At 41.5% G+C, this 25,934-nt stretch overlaps 1 protein-coding gene across 1 annotated transcript in view; it reads left to right on the top strand.

The window, feature by feature from the left end:
• The window catches only part of LOC140126320 (E3 ubiquitin-protein ligase RNF213-like), a 218,326-nt gene that overhangs the window by 119,284 nt on the left and 73,108 nt on the right, over window positions 1–25,934 (top strand). Inside the window, exons 27-38 of the mRNA XM_072145609.1 lie at window positions 4,189–4,325; window positions 5,806–5,901; window positions 6,090–6,202; window positions 8,172–8,276; window positions 9,047–9,246; window positions 9,450–9,591; window positions 9,677–9,812; window positions 12,235–12,417; window positions 18,242–18,381; window positions 22,524–22,678; window positions 22,769–22,978; window positions 25,305–25,486. Coding sequence (XP_072001710.1) covers window positions 4,189–4,325; window positions 5,806–5,901; window positions 6,090–6,202; window positions 8,172–8,276; window positions 9,047–9,246; window positions 9,450–9,591; window positions 9,677–9,812; window positions 12,235–12,417; window positions 18,242–18,381; window positions 22,524–22,678; window positions 22,769–22,978; window positions 25,305–25,486 — 1,799 coding nt within the window. The remainder of the gene's footprint in view (window positions 1–4,188; window positions 4,326–5,805; window positions 5,902–6,089; window positions 6,203–8,171; window positions 8,277–9,046; window positions 9,247–9,449; window positions 9,592–9,676; window positions 9,813–12,234; window positions 12,418–18,241; window positions 18,382–22,523; window positions 22,679–22,768; window positions 22,979–25,304; window positions 25,487–25,934) is intronic.

Below are 25,934 nucleotides of genomic sequence, written 5' to 3' on the forward strand. Positions count from 1 at the left end.
GGATGGGTTGAGTGTACATCCCAGAACTCGCTGTGCGCTGCCCTAACAGTACTCTGGACCGCTGGGGACAGGAGCCAAGCCGGGTGCAGGCGCCATAAGCGGGAGTCGCTGGGAGGGCCTATAAGGAGACTAATGAACAAGGCGGAGTGGTCTGACGCACTGCGCGGGCAATAGGATATCTGGTCAACGTGCGGCAACATATCAGGGGAGACAAAGGCCAGATCAATCCGAGAGAAGCTCTTATGAACAGAGGAATAAAATGAATATTCTCTCTCTTGAGGGTGTTTACTACGCCAAACATCGGCGAGGTCTAGAGAGGTGAGCCACTCGTTCAGACGGACCGAGCCTGTGTCCAGACCACTTGTACGATCCAAGGAGGGATTAGGGACGGCATTGAAATCACCAATACAGAGTAACGGGCTTGGAGGCATAGCAGCCAGCTTACTGGATATTAGATGCAATACTGCTGGATCAAAGGGAGGTGGGACATAAATAGACGCAATAGTAAAGGTAAAACCCCACAAGGCACAATGTATGACTACATAACGGCCAAAGTGATCCGGTGCTACCTGTATGACCTCTATGGGAAGCGCTTTGGATATGAGTATGGATACTCCCCTGGCGTAAACAGAGTAGGAGGAATGGTAACCTCTAGCCACCCAGGCCCGCTTCAGGGAGAGGACCTTCTGACCCGTAAGGTGTGTCTCTTGGATACATACAATATGGGGGGCCTGACGCTTAATGACATCTAACATCAGAGCCCTCTTGAATTTGGAGTTAAGTCCCCTCACATTCCAGCTCATTACCTTAAGTGAAGACATCTTAGCGGAAGGGAAAGGGGTGTGGGGAAGGAGACGTGAGCAACCAAGCATTCATCCTTTCATACCACAAAGACATAGACAGACAGACAACAGTGAGCATAACAAATATACCAGAACTGAACTAACAATCCCAAGAATACAAACCCCCTGTCTAACACCCTAACAGCAGTAGTGTAGACCTATACCCACTAACAGTCAAATAGTAGAACAGTGGTCCCTAACTCAAGACAAACCTACACCATTTGTCCCGGGACCTTCAACCCTTAATGAATAGATGATCAGGAGGTTATTAGGCAGCCATATTTAGAGAGAGCCAAGAGGAAATAGGGGAGGGGGGGGGGAAGGAGGAAGACGCAAGGAGGTAATGGTAGGGGGAGGTAATGGTAGGGGGAGGTGGGAAGGGGGGGGGGGGGAGGGAGGGAGAGAATGGAGTGCCATAAATGGCGCACTGGTCAAAATGACCAAGAAGAAAGCGCAAATCAATCACAGGGTACATTTGTGAGGCACGTAAAGTGTAAACAAATATTAGAATACTGTAACAGTGATTTGGGACCCCTGAATAACCACTCAGGACCAAGTCCAGCACAGTCACTGCACATCAGACAAAAGGATATGTGAGTCCAGTCACTCAGGAGGTGCGGGCCTTGCAGCTGGAGCCCGTGGAGCTGCATCAGCCCAGTGAAGTGCTTCGGTTGGGCAAGTGAAGAATCGAGTCTTCTGACCATCCACTATTCGGAGCTTGGCAGGGTACATCATGGAGTATTTATACCCCTTGTCACGGAGACGGGCACGGACCTCGGTGAATTGTGCTCGCTGTTTCCTGACGGATGCAGAGAAATCAGGGTAGAAGGACACTCTGCTGTTGGCATAGAGAATTTCTCCCTTGGTACGGACAGCCCTGAGGATAGAGTCCCTGTCCCTAAAGTGCAGCAGCCGGGCCAGGAAGGGTCTTGGATTGCCCCCTGGGGGGCCAGGGCGGAATGGCACACGATGGGCCCTTTCTACTGTGAAGAACGGGGAGAAGGTATCTGCAGGAAGCATATTTTTGAGCCAATTTTCAAAAAAGGATACCGGGTCAGACCCCTCCACTTTTTCGGGGAGGCCAACCACTCTGACGTTGTTCCGTCGCAGGCGGTTTTCGAGGTCATCAGCTCTGTCGATGGAAGCAGACATTTGGCGCTGAAGCTCTCTTATCTGTGTCGGCATAGGCCTCTGGACATCCTCCACTTCAGATATTCTGCGTTCAGTTTCTGTTATTCGCTCTTTGGCTTTATGGACATCGTGTCTTAAAAGAACAAAGTCCTGTCGCAGCTCATCCACCTTGGTAACCAGTTTGGATTGGCACCCATTAATGGCCGCCAGCACCTCTGCAAATTTGCGGTCCAGTTCAGTGGCCACGTCAGGCGGATCAGCGCCCTCTTCATAACTTACAAGCTGCGGCGGGCTCTGGGAGCCTTCAAAGAGGGAGGGAGAGGAGTTTGGGGACCCCTGAGGAGAGCAGGGCTGTGTGCGGGAGAATCTCCCCAATTTTTTTGCAGCGTTTGACTGTATCTGTGCAAGCACGGCTTGTGATGTGGAGCATTCCTGCGCATCCAGGGGTTCCAGGGACTGGAATGGAGGATCTTCATGGATGGATTCATCATCCGATGGAGGCGCAGACACCCCGGACGCCGCTTTTTGCAATTTAGCCGTCCTCCTCCGGTTACCCATGGCGTCTGGACAGGGGGGGCCAGTGATAAACAATCGAGGAGCCTAGCGTCCAGTAATTAGCAGGGATACAGTCCAAACCCACGTGGACTATTGCAGCGGCACTGCAAGGGTTAATATAAAACAAAACCCAGGAGCAGGGGATCACTGGGAGTATGGTGGGCTGCACAGCTTGGGGTCCCCAGGTGAGAGGAGGGCAGCAGCAGGGGAATTACTTCCCTACCTTATTCCTGGCTGCAGTCCGGCAGTGACAGGGTTAACCCTGCGCGCCTAGGCCTCAGGCAGCGCAGGGGAGTCCAGTAAGATGGCGCCTCCGGCCGGATACAGGGCTGGCTGGAGCGCTGCCACGATCCCCCAGGTCAGCAGCACAGCGGGTCGGCGGCACAGCACGGGGGGGGGGGGGTTCCCTCCCCCGGTATTCAGCACCTCTCCGGTATACAGCCGCGATGCCGGGCGGCTATGGTCCCGCCGCCGCTCGGGACACGTGGGAGGCCGCAGGAGGTGAAGTGCTGGAGGGGACCTCACGGAGCCGGTGACCGCCGCGATACCGCCACCGGAGTATGGGGGCAAGTACCCGCGGCACCGGGGAGCAGACTGGAGGGGGTACAGGTAAGGATGGCTGCCTGGGAAGGGTGATAGGGTGCTAGGTCCCGGGAGCTCCGCGGTGCACGTCCTCCTAGGTCGGCATCAGGCCACGCCCCCGCTCTTATCCTGTATATATAGAAATAGTGTAATTTGTTATAAGGGGACACCGCACACCCTGGGATTGGTGCTGCTGCTGCCCTGGATGGTCTCCTTTACTCTGACATTTCTCATTATTACAATAAGGCTACTTGCCTTCCGCCCTGGTATACCACATATCAGCTCATCATCACGTATCTCTACTCCCATAACAGTTCATCAAAGCAGTTTGGCATTTTTAGCCAATTTTATAAAATTCATAAGGATATTACACCTACCCCAGGATACAGCCAGAACAACATCCAAAAAAATCAATTGGACCTGAGGAAGGATATCCTATCCTACTACTAACCTATATAGAAATAGTACAGTACTACTACTCTAAAAATGTTTATATGGAAACCGCACAGTACTACTCCATTGCTACATGTTTGATCTGATCACAGTGCTACTACTCTTATCTTGTATATAGGGGCACAGCACAGTACTGCTCCTCCTATACTACATATAGGGGTGCAGAACAGTACTACTACTCCTATCCTGCATATATAGGCACAGCACAGTACTACTACTATGCCTATCCTGCATGTATGGGCACAGCACAGTACTACTACTCGTATTTTGCATATATGGGCACAGCTCAGTACTGATAATTACTGCTTAGTACTGCTAACTGCTTTATGTATGCAATATATTTATATATATATATGTTAGTTGTGGGGTGGGATAAGTGTTTTTTTTTGGGATATGCTACACAGTACATCCTATAATTCACAATTGTAGAATGGCCAAAGCTGTGTCCATTAGCTTCAGTTTTTTAGGATGCTTGTTTTGGAATTTGGGGGGGGGGGGGGTTATCAGGCTGTCCATATCCTTACAGTAAAAAATAAAAATTTAAAGAACTTTTTAAAACTTAGGCCTAGACTTTGATCCTTAAAATGATATGATTATCTTACAACATGTCAACATTTCTGTTTAGATCACAACATTTTCACGCCTTCTCACCTATGCGGACAAAAAGATTTTAGAAGCTCAATTACCAAACACTATTAGAAACATTGAAATTTTGTCCCTTCAGCAGTTTGACACAGAATTTTCATTCTTGAAAAAAATAAGGTAAGTTGTGACTTAATGATGAATGACTTACCGTAATATACCATTGCATTTTGTACCATTTTTTTGAATATCCACTATAATAAACAAGACATTGGCCCGCATTTACTTAAGGTCCTTGCACCAGTGGGAGACTTTTCACTTTTTTTCATTGCAAACTCCTTGCACATGTATTTAAGAAGGGCCTGTTCCACATTTGTGTCGCACCTGACCCTTTTGTGACGCAGCTGCACTATTCTTAAAGTTAAACTTGCATTACATATGGTTACACATTTTAGAGATATTACTCCTTACATATTTTGATAGTAAAAATCCCATTTTATGCCACTAAATAAGCATTAATTGTTTTTATAAATCTAGATCATTTGTCCTGCTATACCCAGGACAGTATATGTGCACAGGAAAGTCTTTCACCTTTAAAAGTGACGCCTCCAATGTAGTGTCTATTGCAAATTACCTAATATTATGCCCCTCATAATTTCTGTGATCTTTTTGTTAGGTCAAAGTGTTATGTCAAAGCACTGAGTAGGCAAAAGTGGTTTAACTTCATTCAGGATTTGTCAATAAAAGTAAAAAAAAAAGTAATATATGTATGTGTGTGTGTATATATATATACAGGCAGTCCCCGAGTTACATACAAGATATGTTCCTTGGGTTTGTACTCGGCGTAACTATATATTTTATAATTGTAACCCCAGACAAAAACATTTTCGTCTGGGGTTACATTGATCAGAGTTCAAGGAATTAAAAACATCTTGCTTAAACAATATTTTCTCTTTTGGTAGTGGGGGTTACATAAACTCAAGATTGATCACTGCCTGGACCCTCTTGGGGGGGGGGGGGGGTGGCTACCAAAACTTGACAGCCTTCCAAAACCTATTTCTGTGACCAGGCTTATTAAACCCACTATAGAGCCTTACTGAGATTGTGTAGATTATGCTGAAAAACCATGTACGGCATAAGATCCCCATTATCTATTTTCTTCCTTCACCCTCGTCCCTACTTTTCTTCTTTTTACCTTGTTCATGGTTCTACTATTAAACCCAAACATGTTATTTAACTATTTCTGAAGGGAGAAATGCTATTGCATGTAATGATAAGCAGGTAGTACATGTTTACCCCGTTGTCCTTTACCACCCCCGCTTGGCGCACACTGTTTGATGTTATAGGCTACACATAAATTTGCGTGACCAATGCCTTGGGTGATACTTTGTTTTGTATGTGTAAACTTTTAATAAATATTATACATAAACTCAAGATTGCACTAGAAAGTACGGGAAATACATTGTTCATCACTTTGTTTAAAATACTCTGTCACTCCATAACTTAATAAAACTGTCTAGGAACTTGCAATAACAAGCCTGGTGTCATTGAAATATTTGGGGCTTAAATATGATGCCAACATCAAGGACTAGTTCTCTCATTTTTCCTAAATTTAACATATTATGATTTATTCTTAATGTCTTTTATGTAATTGATTTAGGAGTTTTCTAGAATCTTCATCTGGTAACCTCATCCTGATTATACAAACTGACTTTGAAGAAGGGTCTCGAGGAGCAAATCTTGTTGCATCAGCAAAGTAAGTTGATGGACCAAAGAGTCAAAAGATAAGTTACTGTATTTTCATTCCAATTCTGTTCTACAGGATGATCTGACCAAGACTAAGTTTGTTACTCTTTCCCCATATTAGCACTTTGTTGATGTTTTTTTCTTTTCTTTCTATGAATACATGATGTAAATGATTTGTTTGACTTTCTTTATCTTCAGATACTCTGCCATGAATGAAATAAACAAGTTAAATCTCCATGAAAAATTTGTCTACTTCATAACAAAGCTCCCAAGAGTCAAAGGTGGAACCTCATATGTTGGCTTTCGTGGAGGTTAGGCATATTTAAACTCTTAATAGCAACATTCATTTACTTAATTTTATTTTTCATTAATATAACCACATGAGGGATTTTTTGACAATTTATTTTTTTCAGTAACTACTAGGCCTGATTCTATCATGTACACAAAGACCCTCTCGAAGTATTACAAGCATTTATGGGATGATAGCTTCAAGAACCTGTGGGTGTGCAGGATCTATGGGCCCATCTGCAGCGTCTGTGGACAAATTACACCAGGATACCAAGGGAACTGGTTGTTGTTATCCATTAGACACCTTCAATGTTTACTGGTTGTCTGGAGATGCATATGAATCACATATGACCAGAACAGTTTTCAAGCACCAGTGCAATATTTTTTCCTTCATATGATATAACTTGTATATAACACTATATACAGTCCACTCTGGACTCGCCCCCATGAAGGGCCCATTTATACATGGCAATTTTCTTGTTCCTATAATGATAATGATATTTTGTCAGTGTTTATAGATGATAAAGTATAAAACTAGATGGCCGCCTCTTACTGCAGTAGAATTACAACTTGTGTTCCCATATAACTCCACTCAAATACATTGACACCCCTGTACCCTCCAATAGACATTAACCTCCCTCTCCACATTTCTATAGACTACAACTCCCACATGTTCTTATACCTTATAACACCCCCTTGCCACCACACTCCTAAGACTGTTTGTGTTCACTGTCCTTTAGTTTATGATACTTTCAGCATTTGGTAATAATGCATGACCGTTCAGCTCCATTAGCCTCTATGGAGTTTACGGAGATCGGCGTTCGGCAATTTCTGTCAGCTCCATAGAGATCGATACTCCATTAGTCTGATGAAGCGATAAGGGGTCCGACGGACCCATTGCTTTCACGATCTGTGGGGGTCTCGTCAGAGAGACCCCCACCGATCAGCAAGTTAGGCCCTATAGCGGGGATAGGGCCTAACTTTAGTTTGTGAGAAAACTCCTTTAAGGGTACTTTTTCTTACACTATGATGTGGAAAATCCCCATATACTGCTGTACTGTAGTATCACACAACCTAAGGTTAAAGTATCCTAAAAGATAGTAAATGAATGAATGAACGAATAAATAAATACTATAGAGATGGACTCCGTGCTAAAAAGCATAGGGGGACACAAAGCGCAAGAGACTTAAGTGTAGAATAATTATAACAATATTGTTTATAGAAAGTAGGGCGCTCACCTTTTGATGTAGATTATATAGCATATAGTATGTTCCTTCATTTGAAGCACAAAGTGGAATAACGGGGAATAAACATCCATAAGTTTAACCCGTTTGTGGAAACTGTTCAATATCTTGCAAGCGAGAGAAATCCACTCAAGTAGCACATCTTCTAAAGTTTCATGTTTTTATTCCTATAGCAATGGGTAAAAAACAACGCGTTTCGTCTTTGGACCAATGCCTTTATCAGGTTAAAACCATATATATAAAAAACCATTTTGCCATATTGCAACTTATTAAAAATTGTGTAAAAAGTGATCAAAAGGTTGTATAGTTTACAAAATGGTAGCAAAGAAAACATCAGCTCATTCGCAAAAAATGACTTCTCACACAGCGCCGTACACTGAAGTATGAAGGTTATTAGCGCCAGAAGATGGTGAAAGAAATTTTTTTTAATGTACAGAATGTATTAATTTTTGTTAATGTATTTAAACACAAAAAACCTATATAAATTTAGTTTCCCTGTGATTGTACCGACCAAAGGAATAAAGGAGATGCATCATTTGGGGCGCATAGTGAAACCCGTAAAAAACCAAGCCCTCAAGAAAATGGAGCCAAAGGGTTTTTTCACAGATTGCACTGAATTTTTGGGCCTGGAATCATAAATGCCATCACTTTGGTCGTTAAAGGGTTAAATACTTAACGGCAAAAACTGGTAGAAACAATAGAAGATGAATTGGATTTAAATGTTGATGATGTTCTCTTCCTATGTTAGGTTTGTGGCAGTCTGTACACATTGATGATTTAAGGAAAGAAGATATTGTGACAGATGTAACAGGACTTCTGAAGTTCAGTATTAGCCAGTTATTTCATTGTACAGGTAAGTGTGACAAATTATAAATATTAACCCCTAGACACAATGAGATTTTATGGTGTTCAATAACTAGGATCCGGCTGGTTACGTCAGAGCTGGTGTGCGGAGAGGCCAGGGTGTGGACGAGAGGCGCCGTCTGCCTGAGCATCTCCCGCACTTTTACAAAGTTATTATTTCGGCAATAAAAATGCTGAAATATATGTAAAACACAGTCCCCCCTATCCTTAGACATAACAAGCAGCCTATTTAGGACACTCTACTACTAGTAATCTGGTGGTAGATGCCCTTTAAATGCACTTTTGGAACCTGTCATCACTGAAAAATGCTCTTTGTGATGACAAGTTCCCTTTAAGGTCCTGCATTAAACACCTGACATCAATGTCTTGGTCTGTGCTTAATGAAACTTTCACACAATGATTTATTGTCAGAGAGACCATCCAAAATCCATGTGCCTGATGCATTTTCCAGGGTTGTGTAACCCAATCTAACCAGATCATTGCCGGTCTTAAAGGTTTGAGTTAGAGAGAAAACACTCCAGTCATTCAGGAGCTCATTGTATGAGAACTCAAAATCACTCCAGCATGTGGACCGTATTTTTCTTGTAATGAACTTTGTGCGAAACTGTCCTTATTAAACAGAATGGTCCATAGCTACAATATTCAGTTCGGAATCCAGATGAGGATGAGCCGAGAATCCACAGTGAAGATAGTGGCCCATGATTTATGCTAATGTCTGTATCTTCTTTATGTTATGTAACATAACTCCTCTTTTTCTAGCACCTGAAATAAATGCATTTCCCAGTGATGACGATAATAAAAATCTGGCGAAAGTAACACCAATGGAAGTAGAAGATTGTGTACTGGATGACAGCAAAAAAAATGAAAGCAATCAATTAGATGACTTCAACTTAATGGATATATATCAAAACGTGAATAATGAAATGGAGGCTGAAAGTGATAAAGATCCCGAAAAAGAGGTTGATATGCCACCAAACTTTTGAGAGTGTTTTAAAACTTTTCTATTTAGTTTCTGTTCTACATATTAAATTTGAGTTAAAAATAACTGAAAACCCAAACAAAGAATAAATTAAGTTTCTAATGAATGGACCGTATGTAGAAAAGAAAATAGAATTTGTCAATTTTAGTTCTTTTGGTTTTAAACCCTTCCACATATTTGCAGGTGCTGGATACCACCACTCTCATCAGAAGTTGTGTCCAGAATGCCATAGGCTTGTTAAGAGACGAGGAGAATATCAATAGCCGCAGCACCAGAAGGATCGAAATTCTGATCAATCTACTGAATACAGAGAGTGACTTGAAAGGTACTAGAAAGTTACTCATTTGCCCCAAGCTTATTTTTAACAAATCAGTGTTATAATATTTGTATTTTTTGGTCTTTTTTTGCAGATTCTTTCTTGAAATGTTTGAAATTCCGTCTATACAACATGTTGAGGTCTCAAGAAGGACAGTCGTTTCACGCTGATGATTGGGTTTTACGAGAGGCAGTAAATCTAGATGCTCTGCAGGAAGCTGGAACTTTTAGGTAGTAGAAGAAAAAGTGACTGCTTGCTGTGAATTTAGCGTGACCATTACAGTCACACTTTTTGGTTATATGCATGATTAGTTTAAAATAAAACACATTGGGGCATATTTATCAGGACCTTCACGCCAGTGGGTTGTGAAGGGGAGCACGGCGGCCCGGAGTGGGCTGGTGTGGGGTGTTACTGTCCCCGCGATGGTGCACTTTCTGCTGCTGGTGACTTTTCACAAATGCCTGCTGCATTTATTTCTACCCCAGCACCCTGGCTGAAGCCTCTTGATCACGCTGCGAAAATGCAACCGGGGGGCTAGCACGAGCTCTGGCGTATTATAAATATCCCCCATTGTCTGCATTATTAATCATTTATAAGTGAATAGGTAATCCTAGTTAAGTGTATTAGAAATTAGAGGTACATGCTTTGACCACTTTTGTATATATGGTCTTAGGGGTCAAAAAAGTGCCGCAATGGCTTCAAAAGTATGGCATTACATTAGTAATTTGTTCAGTGCTGGCATTTTAACATTCCTTGGGCTATTAGCACTCAAAAATATGTACACTTACCAGCAGCTATTCACGTACAAGCAGAAGAAGCAAGAGTGGCTGGAGAAATCTTATATGGGTAAATTGAATTTTATAAGGAACTTTACCATATATTATCGCCTATAAGCCGAGTTTTTGAGCACCAAAAATGTGCTGAAAAAAACAACTTGGCTTATACATGTGTGTATAAAAAAGAAATAAACTTACATACTTACCCTCCAACGCTCCCCTCGGCTCCTCTTCCCTCTCGTCTTCATGTAGCAGAGCGTGCAGAGCACATCTATGCACTCTGCCTGCGCACAGCGTATGACCGCATTAGTAACGACACTGCCACTTCACAGCGTGAGCGTGAGCAGAGCACATTGTCGAGTCTCTGCCCACACACATTTTTGAAGACCAGAGAGGTGGGAAGCCATAGGAAGTGGTGGAAGGTAGGTATGTAAGTTTATTTTTTTAGACAAAGAGGGGCACTGGAGTGCATTTTATTAAGTGGGAGGAGTGGGGGTTCTGTTGCAGGGCATTTTATTACTGGGGGGTTCTGCTGCAGGGCATTTTATTACTGGGGGGCTGCTGCATGGGGCTTTTCTTTACTAAAGGAAACTGCATCAGGCATTTTATTATTGGGTTGCACTGCATGGGGCATTTAATTACTGGGGGAGGCTGCATGGGGTATTTCATTACTGGGTGAGGCTGCATGGGCCATTTCATTACTGGGGAGGCTGGATGGGGCATTTTATTACTGGGGAGGCTGGATGGGGCATTTCATTACTGGGGAAGGCTGGATGGGATATTCCATTACTAGGGGAGGCTGCATGGGGTATTCCATTACTAGGGGAGGCTGCATGGGGTATTCCATTACTAGGGGAGGCTGCATGGGGTATTTCATTACTTGGGGGAGGCTGCATGGGGTATTTCATTACTTGGGGGAGGCTGCATGGGGTATTCCATTACTGGGGGGAGGCTGCATGGGGTATTCCATTACTGGGGGGAGGCTGCATGGGGTATTCCATTACTGGGGGGAGGCTGCATAGGCCATTTCATTACTGGGGGAGGCAGCTGTGAATTTCGTTAGTGAGAGAGGATATACGAGTCAATACGTTTTTCCAGTATTTTGTGGTAAAATTAGGTACCTCATACTCTGGTCGGCTTATACTTGAGTATATACAGGTACTTAAGTATATACAGGTATAATTCTTTCTGAGCAAACATAAACAAATTGCAACTATTGGACTTTTGTTTCCAATGAGTTGGGATTTCTGAATATGTGATACCAGCTTTATCTTCTACCTGTGGCCTGAAACTAAAAAACTCCGGCCTTGGGCCTTGGCCTGATGGTGGGGGAGTATTGGTTTATATGATATCTAATGATTTTTATATGTATCACGACCAACTCCTGCCCATTATTATTTCTTTACGTTGTAAATTTACAGTGGGACTGACTTTCTTTCCCTTTTTTCGTTTTCTCTGATGTTGTTGTCACACTTTTATTATCACACTTTTGCTCGGCATCCAGCAGTGTGAAAGAGAAGTGAATTGATAATTATAGTAGAGAGAAATTAGACTTCAGTATATTTATTTTTATATCTATGCAAGACCGCCACTAGGAATGTTGGGGCCCCTGACTGGCAAATTTTGTGGGCTCCCTACAGAATGATCATCCACCCCTGTGTACACAGTGAGCTCCCCGCACCTGGAGGAGGGTTTTCTGTGACATAGGGCCCCTTTTCCTCCTTGAGGCCCCTGAACCAAAACCCCCCTGCTGGTGGCCCTTAATCTATGAATCTTAATGACTTTTACTGGATTGCAAATTTGTTGTGTATATTTGGAAATCAGGAAAGAAAAACCTTGTTTTTCACAGAAATAAAGATGAAACTTTTCTTTGCAGGAAAACCCTCTGGAAGCGCGTTCAAAAGGCTGTGACAAAATGCTTATCTCAAATTTTATCAATTATCGACTGCAATGGCAACATGGAAATTCTTGTGAAAGAGCATGTGGAGAACTCTATAAAATCCATTTGGATGTTTATTTTTTCTGATGAAAATATGCTACCCGTTTCTAGCAACTTCAGGTAATCTTTTGATTTAAGAAAAAAACTTTATTTAGTTTCATAATTCCATGGTAATTTATGTAGGTCACTAGTCAAAGCTGAAATACAGGCAGTCCCCGGGTTACATAAAAGATAGGGTCCGGAGGTTTGTTCTTAAGTTGAATTTGTATGTAAGTCGAAACTGTATATTTTATAATTGAAGTTCTAGACAAATTTTTTTCTTTTGCCCCAGTGACAATTGCAGTTTCAAAATTTTTGCCGTAATTGGACCAAGAATTATCAATAAAGCTTCATTACAGACACTTTACAGATGATCATTGCAGTGTGGGACTATAGTAAAGCTTCCAGAGAGCTTCACCTGAGGTCACAGTGGGCAGAGGGGTCCGTCTGTAACTATGGGTTGTCTGTAAGTCGGGTGTCCTTAAGTAGGGGACCGCCTGTATTTACTAATGTTCAACTATTCTGCCTAAGATTATAGCTTTAATTGGAATTTTTTTAAAAATATATAATATACTATTTTTACAAATTTTTCTGGATCCTAAAGATACTTGTTTGCATAATCTGAAGCAGGTAGGACCTTTTCCACATTGGAGAATTTTGATGCTGATGCTTAAAGAACATCTTCCACCAGGATAAAGGATTGTGAACCAAGCACACTGACATACTGGATCTGCTCTTCTTTAAGCTTCCCATACTCTTGATTTTTAAGAGAAAAAAGCCTTTAAAAATAATGCAAATGAGCCTAAGGGGCTCCAGACTCCTTTAACACCTATGGAGCCCAGAACCCCTCAGGGTCATTTGCATAATTTTAGAAGCTTTTCTTTTTTGTTAAAACCAGGGTATAACAAGCAAAACGAAAAGCAGATCCTGCCAGAGGGGGCACACACCAGTATGTCAGTGTGCTTGATTCACATTCCTTGATCCTGGTAGTAGATTTCTTTTAAGGACACAGCACTTTTTCGTTTAACGTTTCAATTTTTCACTCCCCACTTTAAAAATTCTATAACTTTTAGATTTTTTTTATGCACATAGCTGTATGAGGGCTTGTTTTTTGTGCAACAAATTGTATGTCCTAGTGATGGTATTTAATATTCCATGCTGTGTACTGGAAAAAAACACTGCAAAAAAATTGAAATCCGGTGAAACTGACAAAAAAACAGATTTGCGCCAATCTCTTTTGGGCCTTGTTTTTACGGATTTCATTGTGCGGCTTTTATGTTTTAGTAGATTTTAAGAAATCTTTTGTACAAAAATCTTTTTTTTTTTTTCATTTTGCCCTATTCTGAGGTTAATAACTTTTTCATACGTTGGTGAAATGAGCTGTGTAGGATGAACTGCTACCAACTTGGGGACTGTATGACCTTTTGATTACTTTTTACATAAATAATTATGTGTTGAAAAATGTAAAAAAAAAAAGTGGCATTTCGGACACTCGGCGCTATTCTCCACTATGGTGTGCACCGCCAGGAATAAATGTATATTTTGATAGATCGGGCATTTTGGGACGTGAGAACGCTTAACATGTTTATGATATTATTTATTTATTTATTGTCAGTTTTAAGGAAAGGGGGGCGATATATTTATATATATATTGCAGTATACAGGCAGTCCCCTGGTTACATACAAGATAGGGTCTGTAGGTTTGTTCTTAAGTTGAATTTGTATGCAAGTCGGATCTGTATACTTTATTATTGTACCCCTGTCAACATTTTTTGGGTCTCTGTGACAATTGGATTTTAAAAATGTTGGATTGTCATAAGAACCAGGATAAACAATAAAGCTTAATTACAGGCACCTGTGATAACTGTTATAGCTGTTTATTGTAGCCTAGGACTAAAGTACAGTAGACCTCTTCATACACCTACTGCTGCACCATAACATTGGGGGAACGTCGCGGTGCACCAAGGGGTTAAAGGAAACCTACTGCAGTATTTGAATACCGTATATACTCGTGTGTAAGCCGAGTTTTTCAGCACAAAAATTCGGCTTATGCACGAGTATATATGGCAGTGGTGGCGAACCTATGGCACTGGTGCCAGAGGCGGCACTCGGAGCCCTCTGTGTGGGCACCCAGGCCATCACTCCAACATGAAGTTCACCAGACAAGACTCAAAGAATCTTTCTGTAGAATCTCCCTACAATGACAGATGAATTTGCCCTCCTCCTTTCAGCTTCGTTGGTGTCTTTAGGAGGCTGAACGATTGAAAATTGTCAAAGAATAAGGAGAAAAAAATTACTTCTTACATTGCTGTGCTGGCACTTTGCAATAAATAAGTGGCTTTTAGTTGAAGTTTGGGCACTCCGGCTCTAAAAGGTTAGCCATCACTGATATATGGTAATCAAATTCTGCAGTAGGTTTCCTTTAACCCCTTGGTGCACTATGACCTTCCTCCAATATCATGGTGCAGAAGCAGGGGCATGCCTCTCTCTGTCTCTCACTCTCCCTCCTTGTCTCTCACTCTCCCTCCCTGTCTCTCCCTCTCCCTCCCTGTCCATCCCTCTCCCTTCCTGTCCATCACTCTCCCTGCCTGTCTCTCCATCACTCTCCCTGCCTGTCTCTCCATCACTCTCCCTGCCTGTCTCTCCATCACTCTCCCTGCCTGTCTCTACATCACTCTCCCTTCCTGTCGCTTTCTCTACCCATCTCTCTCTCTTTCTACCCATCTCTCACTGACTCTTTCTACCAAATCTCAGAGTTCATATCAATGACCTGTGATAAAATGTTAACCAATCACGGCTCAGCTCCTAACTGCCTCAGCAGCAGACAATGGCTCCTGTATATCATGGTTAATAGGTGTATTTTGGAAAGCGTGGGGTGAAAATTTCAATTCAGAAACTGGTCTATGATGTTCCCTGAGTCACAGAGAGCGGCTGTGCAAAATTTGGATTGTAATAACAACGGTGTTGATTCCTTTTGCGGACATATATACACACAGATACATTCCGCTTTATAAATATTAGATAGTAAAATAATATCAACTTTCATTAAAGGGGTATTCCGGGAATATGAATGTCTATCACAAAATCCCATGATGATACAAATAAATGAATACAACAATAATCAATGTCATTAGTCACAAAACGGAGCTTAAATAGTTTGATTTTATGATTTACAAAAATTATGGCCTCTCTAAAGTAGGTGTAGTTATCACTAATATGGCCGCCACTGGAAACTACAAGTTCCATGATCCTTTAGTTCTCAGTAACTCCTCCTACCTCTTATGCTCTGCTCCCAGTGATGATGTAACAGGTTTTCTTGCTTTGTTACCATAGTAATGATGTGTAACTGCCATCACCAAAACACTGGCCATACAGGATGCACTGCAACCAACCAACTACAGCTAAACATAGTGGTGATCACATGACCTGCCCAGGCAGGTGCAGGACATGTGATGTGGACATGTGACCAGCGGCCATCTTCTCTCCTGTGTCTGCTCCACAACGGACCGCGCGGAGGAAATTAACGGACTGATTAAAGGGCCAGTAGCATTTTAATTCTTCATTATAGTCTATGCCACCAGCATTTTCTGCTAAGGGGAGCAAAATTTTAAATAACAACTAATTACACATTAGCTTATATTTTGAGTACCCATTTGTATATGAATTATGCTGATTCCTGGAATACCCCTTTAACAACAACATTCTTGACAACTCTATATTTAAAATTCCCCCACCCCTCATCCTTCCACGGGAAAGGAAAAAAACAGCAATATTTCTTAGTACCATCGATTCCAAATCATTTTCATATTTTTAAAGATCACCCTAACTGCCCTAATCTTTTTGAACTGTTTAATTTTTAACGTTAGCATGTGCCATTGCACTTTAGTAGGTGTTTCTCTGCTATCCCTTTTTCTTGCAATACAGACACATGCCAAGTGCATGGCTTTTATTAAGAGTCTCTTTTGCCCCATACCTATATTATAATAATAATAATAATAATAATTCCTTTATTTATATAGCGCACACAGATTATGCAGCACTACACAGCGTTTTTGCCAAATTGGTCCCTGTCCCTATCTAATCAACCTACATGTATGTTTTGGAGTGTGGGAGGAAACTGGAGAAAACCCACACAAACACGGAGAGAACATACAGTACAAACTCTTTGCAGATGTTGACCCTGGGACTTGAACTCAGGTCCCCAGCGCTGCGAGGCTGTCATGCTAACCACTAAGCCGTGCTGCCCTGCATTGGAATCATTGATAAAACCACCAATGGAAAGACAGATAGAACGTTTTAAATTCAGTCTTGATACACTTAGATCATATTCATATACAGTATGTTTTTCTAAAAATGTGCGATTTCAAGACTGCCCCATATCATGTGGAGAAAATCGAATCGGCACCGAAAACTCCACATCTTCTAAAGATCAAATCTCCCCTAATTCTCATCTTTATCAAGTCTGCAGGAGTAGTACAATAAGTACAATATATAATAAATATACTTAATAAATCTACGATTTCAACTAATAGAACTGTACTCCGCAGGCTGCTGAAGCAGGATCCATGGCTGCTAGGTCTTATAGAATTTGGCTTGTGTACTATAAATAGACGAAGTAAGGTCCCCCTTGGGTATGATGTCATTTACTTTCGTAACCCACGCGGCTATTGTAGGAGGGGTGGTCTGTTTCCAGTGAATCGGGACACAGGAGCATGCAGCAATGATCACAAATAAGGAGCGCTTATAAGTCTGGGTCGAAATGTCACTGTGATGGAGGAGGAGAGGAGGGTCCAATGTGACTGAGTCTCGACAAATCAGTGAGATGAGAAGCTGTAGCTCCAGCCAAAATGGGTTGAGAATATGACAAGACCAGAATACATGAAGTAAGGTTCCCTCCCCCTCTCTGCATTTCCAATAAGTGGCAGAAACCTGCGGAAAGATATGTATATAACCTAGTAGTACTCTGTACCACTTACCTAAGAGTTTGTATCCTGCTTCCTGAATTTTGGAGCTAATCGAGGTACTGTGACATAGCACAAAAATCCAAATTATTTAAGTCACGGTCTGACTCTTGTTGATAGTAACATAGTCATAGAGGCATAGATCTATCCTAGAGAGGGCATGGTACTTCCTTCTACTTCATACTTAACCCTCCAAACATCTACCCAGCCCAATTCCTCACAAAATTCTGCCAGACAAGATTTTTTGTGTATGTTCTCCTGAACTCCTCCCTCCAACCTAAGTATATCTAAGTCGGTGGTAATCTTCTTGTACTTGTTATCCATGGCCTCCTTTCTTTTAAAACCAACGTTTAAACTTATGCTAATGAGCCTGAAGGGCTGCAGGGGCGTTTCCCAGAGCCCCTCTGTGCTGTAGATTCACAGGCTGTTACAATGGGCAGGAATACTTGCCCTTCTTTACACCATTTGTTGAAACTTCCTCTGCTACAGTAAGATTACAACCGGGAGAGAGAAGGTTGGAGTATTGAACAGGAGCAGAAGGGAAGAGTGAGACAGTGTAACAACCTGTGAATCTGCAGCATGGAGGGGCTCTGGGAATCGCTCAGTAACCCTTCAGACTCATTAGCATAATTCTAAATGTTAATGTTAGAAGGAAGCAAGCCATGGATAACACACATAAGATTACCACAGTCATAGAGCCAGGATCTATGAGTAATGTGTCCCTGGTTTATACATGCTTACATTTGATGGTAATCCTTTAGGATTTTTTAATATAATTACTCTGACTCCATTTGCTAGTACTAAACCATTCAGTGTGACATATGTAGTGATTGGTGTTTGATCTGATATTTTTACATTTTAATTTTCATTGCTATATATTTTGTTCATAATATTTCAATATGTACATACTGTATAATGTAAGTAAAATGTTACTTCTTCTGTAGCTCCCAGACTGAAACCATTCTGGTGAAGAATAACATGAATATTACTGATTTTGAGCACAACCATGTACCTTTTAGCTGGACAATTAAAGATTATCTTGAAGACATTTGGACCAAGGCTCAGCACATTATTTGCTCAGAAGGTAACATTTACCCTGCATATGTGTAATGTGGATATAGTTGTATTGATCAAATTTACAATGATTTTGAGTGGCAAGATATTTTATTAGATTTAAAGGGGTTTTCCCGTGAACAGAAGTTAGGCCCTTTCTACAGGATCGGGCCTGACTCGCTGATCAGTGGGGGTCCCCCACATATCACGAAAACGAGGTGTCCGATCGGGTCTCACGTACCTCCATGAGACCCCTCGTTGCTCCGTCAGACTAATGGAGCATTGCTCCATTAGTCTGAAGGAGCGCCACTGGAGGAAACAATCAGTGATGTTCATAATACGCACACATCTTCAGCAGTAAAACCAACTCACTAGCATTCACTTCAATTATTTTCGGCAGATTAATATGACGAAGAAAGATGACTTTCCCTCCTCTACGCACCCTTATCAATAAATGGAGGGGCAGGGAAAATTTGTAGTATTTCAAACAACCAAGATTGAAAAGTTGTTCAACTTCTTTAGCAACTAAATGAGTTCTGGATTTTATGTTCCACCTTCAGTGTCAGGTTCACAAAGCAATAATAATAAAAAAAAAGCATTTGCTGGTAACAAATAGGGCTGACCTATTAAATTTTAATAGTCAAGGAAGTAGCTGCGACTGCTGGGTGGTTCTAAATGTGTAATTGGAAAAAAGTACAAGACACCTTTGCAGAGGTATAACTAGGAGCGGCTGGGCCCCATACAGACTCCTGCATAGAGCTCCCTTTCCTCCCAAAAATCTATCTATATACGCTTACACAGATTTATACAATAACGTATAGATCTACACTCCTTACAAACTTATAGTATACATACACCATGTACACACATACATTCTGTACCATATACACACATAACATATACAGCATATATATTTTACATATACAAACACATACATTTATATTTACAAATTGTCAGGCAGCTTCTTATCAGTAGCTGCTGACATCATTGGGGGAAGTTGACAGAAATGAGAGATTTCTTGTGCTGTCCCCTTCCCCAACGTTTCTTATCTGAACTACTATGAAAGATGTGCACTGTTATATTAGCATATTATATATATAATGGTTCACATCCTCCATTATTTAGAGGTTGTAGGTCCTCCTGACACTTCGGGCCCAAACGTTTGCCATCCATGCATATTCCATCTAGGGGATTCCTTCATAAACAATGAAATGCTATGATGAGGGACCAACCAGTTGCATTGGATCTTATTTATTTTTTAATTTTTTTTAAATTCACTTTTCAAATTTTTTAAATTAAAAATAAACTTGAACAAGACAGCCAGCTACAGCATATTATTCTCCGTATTAAGACAATTGCAGGTGCAATGTAATTGTGTCAACTGATCAGTTAATTTCTCAATAGAGGTAAATGTGGTATACATAATACACAGTAGTAAGGATCATGATACTGTAGACAGCCAGCCTGTTTGTAACATAAAACAAGAAATACGCCTTTCCTCCCAAAAATCTATCTATATACGCTTACACAGATTTATACAATAACGTATAGATCTACACTCCTTCACACACATTTATACACTTACACACCCACACGTGTACACTTGTATGCACACAAGTATGTAGTCTTATGTACATCTGTACCTTTATATATACAGTATATGCACAGCAAACACAAACTTATAGTATACATACACCATGTACACACATACATTCTGTACCATATACACACATAACATATACAGCATATATATTTTACATATACAAACACATACATTTATATTTACAAATTGTCAGGCAGCTTCTTATCAGTAGCTGCTGACATCATTGGGGGAAGTTGACAGAGATGAGAGATTTCTTGTGCTGTCCCCTTCCCCAACGTTTCTTATCTGAACTACTATGAAAGATGTGCACTGTTATATTAGCATATTATATATATAATGGTTCACATCCTCCATTATTTAGAGGTTGTAGGTCCTCCTGACACTTCGGGCCCATAGCAGCTGCTCTGGCTGCTACCCCTGTAGTTATGCTCCTGCAGCTTTGTCATAATAAAGAAATTAGGGTGGACCTTATCAACCCAATTAAGCTGCCACCAGTTCTCATTTAATGTAAGCCAAGTCCATAAGGGGATTATATAGGGTGAGGAACCAACCCAGTAGCATGTATATAACCGAGACACGAACGTGGGGTTCGTGGATTGAGATAAAAGAGCAACACCAATTTTAAATTTTACATTTAATTGCCTTAAGTGGACACTAGACAAACAGTAATAGATATACAGAGTACAAATACACAGGTACCACTACAAGTATCAGCAATCCGTATGTTAGTTACCTTATTGGTGGGCCTAATGGAACCTGATAGTCCATACCCGAAGATCTTTCCTCTGCACTTGATGGTAAATGGTTTCCCAAACAAAAGACGAAAGCATCAGGGGTATTCTGATTATATTAGGTGCAGACACACCTCTGCACCCCCCCAGGAGGGCTCATAAGTCCCTCCTACCTGGTATTAAGTCTAGAAACTTGGAGAAGTCACAGCTTCTCAAGGAGAAGTCGTAGGGTCAGGGTTCTGGTATCATTCATACCAAACCTGACCCATTTGCTATGGTCCTATCCAGAGATATTTAGTTCTCTGGACCCAAGAATGCTAGAGCCTTGGGAATTGGGGCACTGTGATCCCCAAAAATGTAGTTCCCCTTGGGCTGCGATTGATCATAACTCCATAACCAACATATTGGTGTGAAAGTTTTATGACTCATTGGGGGTCATTTACTAAGGGCCCGATTTGCGTTTTCCCGACGTGTTACCCAAATATTTCTGTTTTGCACCGATTTCCCCTGAATTGCCTCGGGATTTTGGTGCATCGGCGCTGGCATGCACGCGATGGAAAACGGGGGGCGTGGCCGAATGAAAACCCGACGGATTCGGAAAAACCGCCGCATTTAAAAAACAAAAAGTGTCACGGAGCTTGCACTTACCTTCACCAAGTATAGGTACTTGAGTGCATTTCAGCGGACTTCAGCGCAGCAGGAACTACCTTAGTAAATCCCGGCCGGACCCGAATCCACCACAGAGAACGCGCCGCTGGATCGCGAATGGACCGGGTAAGTAAATCTGCCCCAGTGTCTCCTGTTTAAAAATTGGAGGGAAGCCTCTGAGAGTCGCCAGGACTGGGGAAATGCTTTGAAGCTCGACCCCCTACCAAGCCAGAGTTCCTCTGCAGCATTTGTAGTGTTAGATAACACTATAGCTAGCTCTATTATGCTAATTGGGATGAGGCTGGAGGGAAGTGGGGGATTTTAGTAGTATAATGCCTCCCGCCCCTGGCCAGATTTATTACAGACATCTACCAACAGGATAAAAGGATTACAAACCAAGCACACTGCCCCCTGTAGCAGGATCCATTTTTCTTTAACCTTTTTATGCCCTTGTTTTTAAAAATAAAAGGCTTTAAAAATTATGCATATAGCCATAGAGCCCATCAGGCTCATTTGCATAATTTAAACATCCTAAAAAAAACCAACAGGAAATAAGATAAAAGGAGAGCAGATCCTGCCAGAGGGGGTGAACAACAGTTTGTCAGTGTGCTTAGTTTACAGTCCTTGATCCTGGTGGTAGATGTCCTTTAACACCCCTAATATCTACTATTTGGGAGGGGTCAGAAGGCAACATACATAGATGGTAGGCTGAACCTACCAAAATTGTTGGATTCAACTGATTTACATTTAATGTGTATAGGGGGCTTCACATCTCTCTTAATCAGTATATCTCATACCTTGTTTCAGGGAATATCTTCCTTAAAAGCAATAGTTTTACTTTAACACTTCTTCCTTAGCTTGCCTCTTACACTGGGGGGTTAAGTGTATGAAGATATTCTCCATTCCCTCATCTCCCTGATTCTTTATCCTTACTCCAGCCCAGACACCACATGCTCTCAGCTATAAGGTTCTCACACCATTACACCAATCTTGCCCATTCCTGTGGGTGGGAAGGGCAATAATTTCTTATGCTTTGACTTCAACAGGGTAAGTGTTAATAATGCCTATGCATGCCTATATCATGAGCAAGTGGCCAAGGTTGCATTGGTTGTAATGGAATCGGGAGTAGAGTGAAATATTTGGAAAGATGATATGTATTATACATATGTGTTTTATCTTTTACATATTTAGGTCGTGAAAAGCAATTTGTGAATATCTTCTTACAGACCCCATTAGGGAATTTTATCTCCTTAAAAGAAATGGATGAACAGAAAAATCTGCTCTTGCATTATCAGCGAGACTTTATCCTTATGACTATGACTATATCCTCTCCTACAGAACTGAAGGTGAGGTCAGAACTTGTTACGAAATGTAGGTATAATATAACATGATGTAGACCCTTTGCCCAAACTCCATGTTACCTCTGCGTGTTTCAGGTGATGGAACATGCTCTTTCTACATGTATTGAAGAAATAAGAGTCAATAAAGGGAGTGAGCAGTTGACTCTTCCATGGGTTCATATCGGATACAATACATTCCAGCACAGACTGCAAAACCTAAGCAGGATTCTGGCGCTCAGTCCTTCAGTGCTTACATCCCTTGAGAAACAAATTGATGACCGCAATCCCATAATCACAGATCAAATGGTAAGAATTGGTGGTTTTTTAAAATTTATTTATTTTTTTAAATATCCGTTGATATTTGAAATTTAAACAGACGTGAGACATTTGACATCCATGCGTATTCCCTCATCCATCTTTTCAGGGCGGGCGGGTCCTGATCCTTCCAGGACATCATTACCACTTTTCTGGCATAATATAACATAAAAAGGAAAAAGATTTTGTCGTAGTGACCATTGATGACTTTGTTCATAACACCCAAGAGACAAACTGTAAGAATTCAGATTGGATTAGGAAGTCCCTCACAATTCAACCTCCGGCCAGTCATCATCAGACAGGTCAGGGATGTCATTCCTCCAACATTCCAGTGCTTTATCAAAAGGTCTAGTCCTTTGCTATTGTATAAGACTGTATACCTGCGTGAGTGGTTTAGGGAGGTCTGGGGTGCTCATCAGATTCTTCAGCTTTGAAAAGTCGTAATTGTGTGTAGTGAAAGGCGGCTGTTGTGAGCACATTATGTTTCTCCCGTATCTCAGTAAAGCTAAGCAATTCAGCATTTGTAGATAGGAGTTGGCCAGTTAATTTCACCCCTGCTGCCCATCACATTGTCCAACCCAGGAAGGAGAGGAGATGAGGGAGCCATGGATTGAGCCACAGTGGGGTCGTAGGCGAAAGAAGGGGTAGCTGTCATCTGTAACCAGTATTTTCTCCCTACGCCAGCACACTGCCACTGTGCATAGGGAGTGGAACGTTGGATGGAGATTTATAGCGATAAAGCACATTTGTGAGAGCTTTGCAAGACCCACTATGCCCCCCAGTAGAGCAGTGGCGGCATTGCCTATGTCAATGTCTGTCCACCACTGTGCATACATCATCTGGGCGTCCAAAAAGTATAAATATAAATCAGGAGCCTCCAACCCACCCAGAAACTTAAGTGCCTGGAGCAAAGCTAGACTACAACACGGGGAGCCTCCTTGCCAATAGAAGGATCTGAGGATGCTATTAATACCCTTGAAGAGGCTCTTAGGGAGTAGTCCTGGGCAGGCATGAAATAAGTATTAAAAGCATTGGATTTTATTTATGTGTAGCACGTACTGTACGAAGGGAAAGGATAGAGCATGCTTCCTTTCCTCGTGCTTACAGCCATGCGGTGCTTCTTCCTATGGAGAGGGGAGGGGTGAGCAGCGCTCAACCCTCCCACTTTTCAGTTCGCCACCGTATACATTCATGTGACTGCAGCCGAAAAAAGGACAAATATATTTCACACTTATTAAAAATTCCATGTTGGTCACACAGAGACAGAGTGCTGCAGAAAGCATGTTTCTTGCATCACTCTAAGTCTAATATTCCTGTCAAGAAAGCAGTACAAAAAAAACCCTAACTTTTTTATGCTGTTTGGTAGAAATCTACCATTTGTTTTTATGCATTGTGAACCAAACACACCTTAAGAATGCTGTTCCTACACTTATGCAGAAACACTTGTTTAATCCCTGAAACGATTAGTTTTGCTCAAAAAACAATGATAAAATTCAGGACCTTGGGAAAGCTGGCTGCGGAACGTAAACACATTACACAGAGGTTCCTGAACTGTCCAGGCAGGACTAATCAACCTGAGCTGGATGACTCTTACTCAACAGTTGGGGGATGGTACAGTGATTGATTATTATTGCCTGTCAGGGACAACACAGTGATTACAGCGTTCTCTGGAGCAGTGCATAATTAGGGTAAGAGGAGAAGCGCTGGGGCAGCCACAGGAGCGACAGAGCCTCATTATCATAATTTTATAATAGTTTTTTCAGCAAAACCACTCAGTTCATGTATTTAATAAGATATGTTTCTGCATCAGTGTAGCTACAGCATTCTCAAGGTATGTTTGGTTCATAATGCATAAAAGCAAATGGTAGATTTCCTTTAAAGGACATCAACCACCAGGATGAAGGATTGTAATCCAAGCACACTGTGTGCCCCCTTTGGCAGGATCTGCTTCTCTTTTTTTGCCCTTGCTTTTAAGAAAAAAGGCTAATTTGCATAATTTTAAAAGCCTTTTTTTTGTAAAAACTAGGGTTAACACACCAGCATGTAAGTGTGCTTGGTTTACAATCCTTGATTCTGGTGGTAGATGCACTTTAAAGATTAATTCAAATACATCTATGACATTGACTTTGATTTTCTGTCTTCAGCATTAGGCTTTAATATGTTCTGGTGTTTGGAACCAATGTGAAATGGCATGTGAGGCCTCAGTAGGAATGTTATCTTTAAATGTCAGTAATATTGGTAATTAAAATTAATTTTTGTCCATGGTCTATCATACTTTCTTGATTTTGCATATTATTACTCTTCATTGTAATTCTAGGCTCTTGATGTAGTTGCTGCCGTATTATGTTTGGAAATTTTAAAAGACAGCATGAAACAACTAAACCCAAAAGACTGGATATGCAAAGTGAAGAACATGCAAATGCCGATTGAACTTATTTGTTCAGAAGAATATCTGAAAGACTACAGTCCTGGATGTAAATCTCGTATTGAACAAGTCAGGTAGAGTTTTTTTTTACAGCTTAAAGTGGTTTTCCATCTCTAGAAAGAAAAGAAAAAACCTGGGGAGCAGTTATGGCGAACCTATGGCACGGGTGCCAGAAGTGGCACTCTGAGCCATTTCTGTGGGCACTCAGACCATTGCCCCAGGACAGAGTTCACCAAATATGAGCAAATCCACCAAATCTTCCTGCAGTCCAGGCAACTAAAGAGATGCTGCTCTCAATGCTATATTAAAGTCACACTTCATTGTCTGTTTGGAAATGCGGGAAAAGTGAGAAGGTGTGGACAGGTCTGCATTATCTTTGGAGATCATCCTGCTGGACCCTCTGTTTTTCCTATACAGAGAGACCCTGGAAAGAAGCTATAATGAGAGTCTGGATTTTCCCTCCTTCTTTTAACTGTATTGGTGGCCTCAGGGGGCCAATACGATTGAAAGATGTGGAAGAAC

This window comes from Engystomops pustulosus, chromosome 4 (genome assembly GCF_040894005.1).
Source record: "Engystomops pustulosus chromosome 4, aEngPut4.maternal, whole genome shotgun sequence".
Classification (NCBI taxonomy): Eukaryota; Metazoa; Chordata; class Amphibia; order Anura; family Leptodactylidae; genus Engystomops; species Engystomops pustulosus.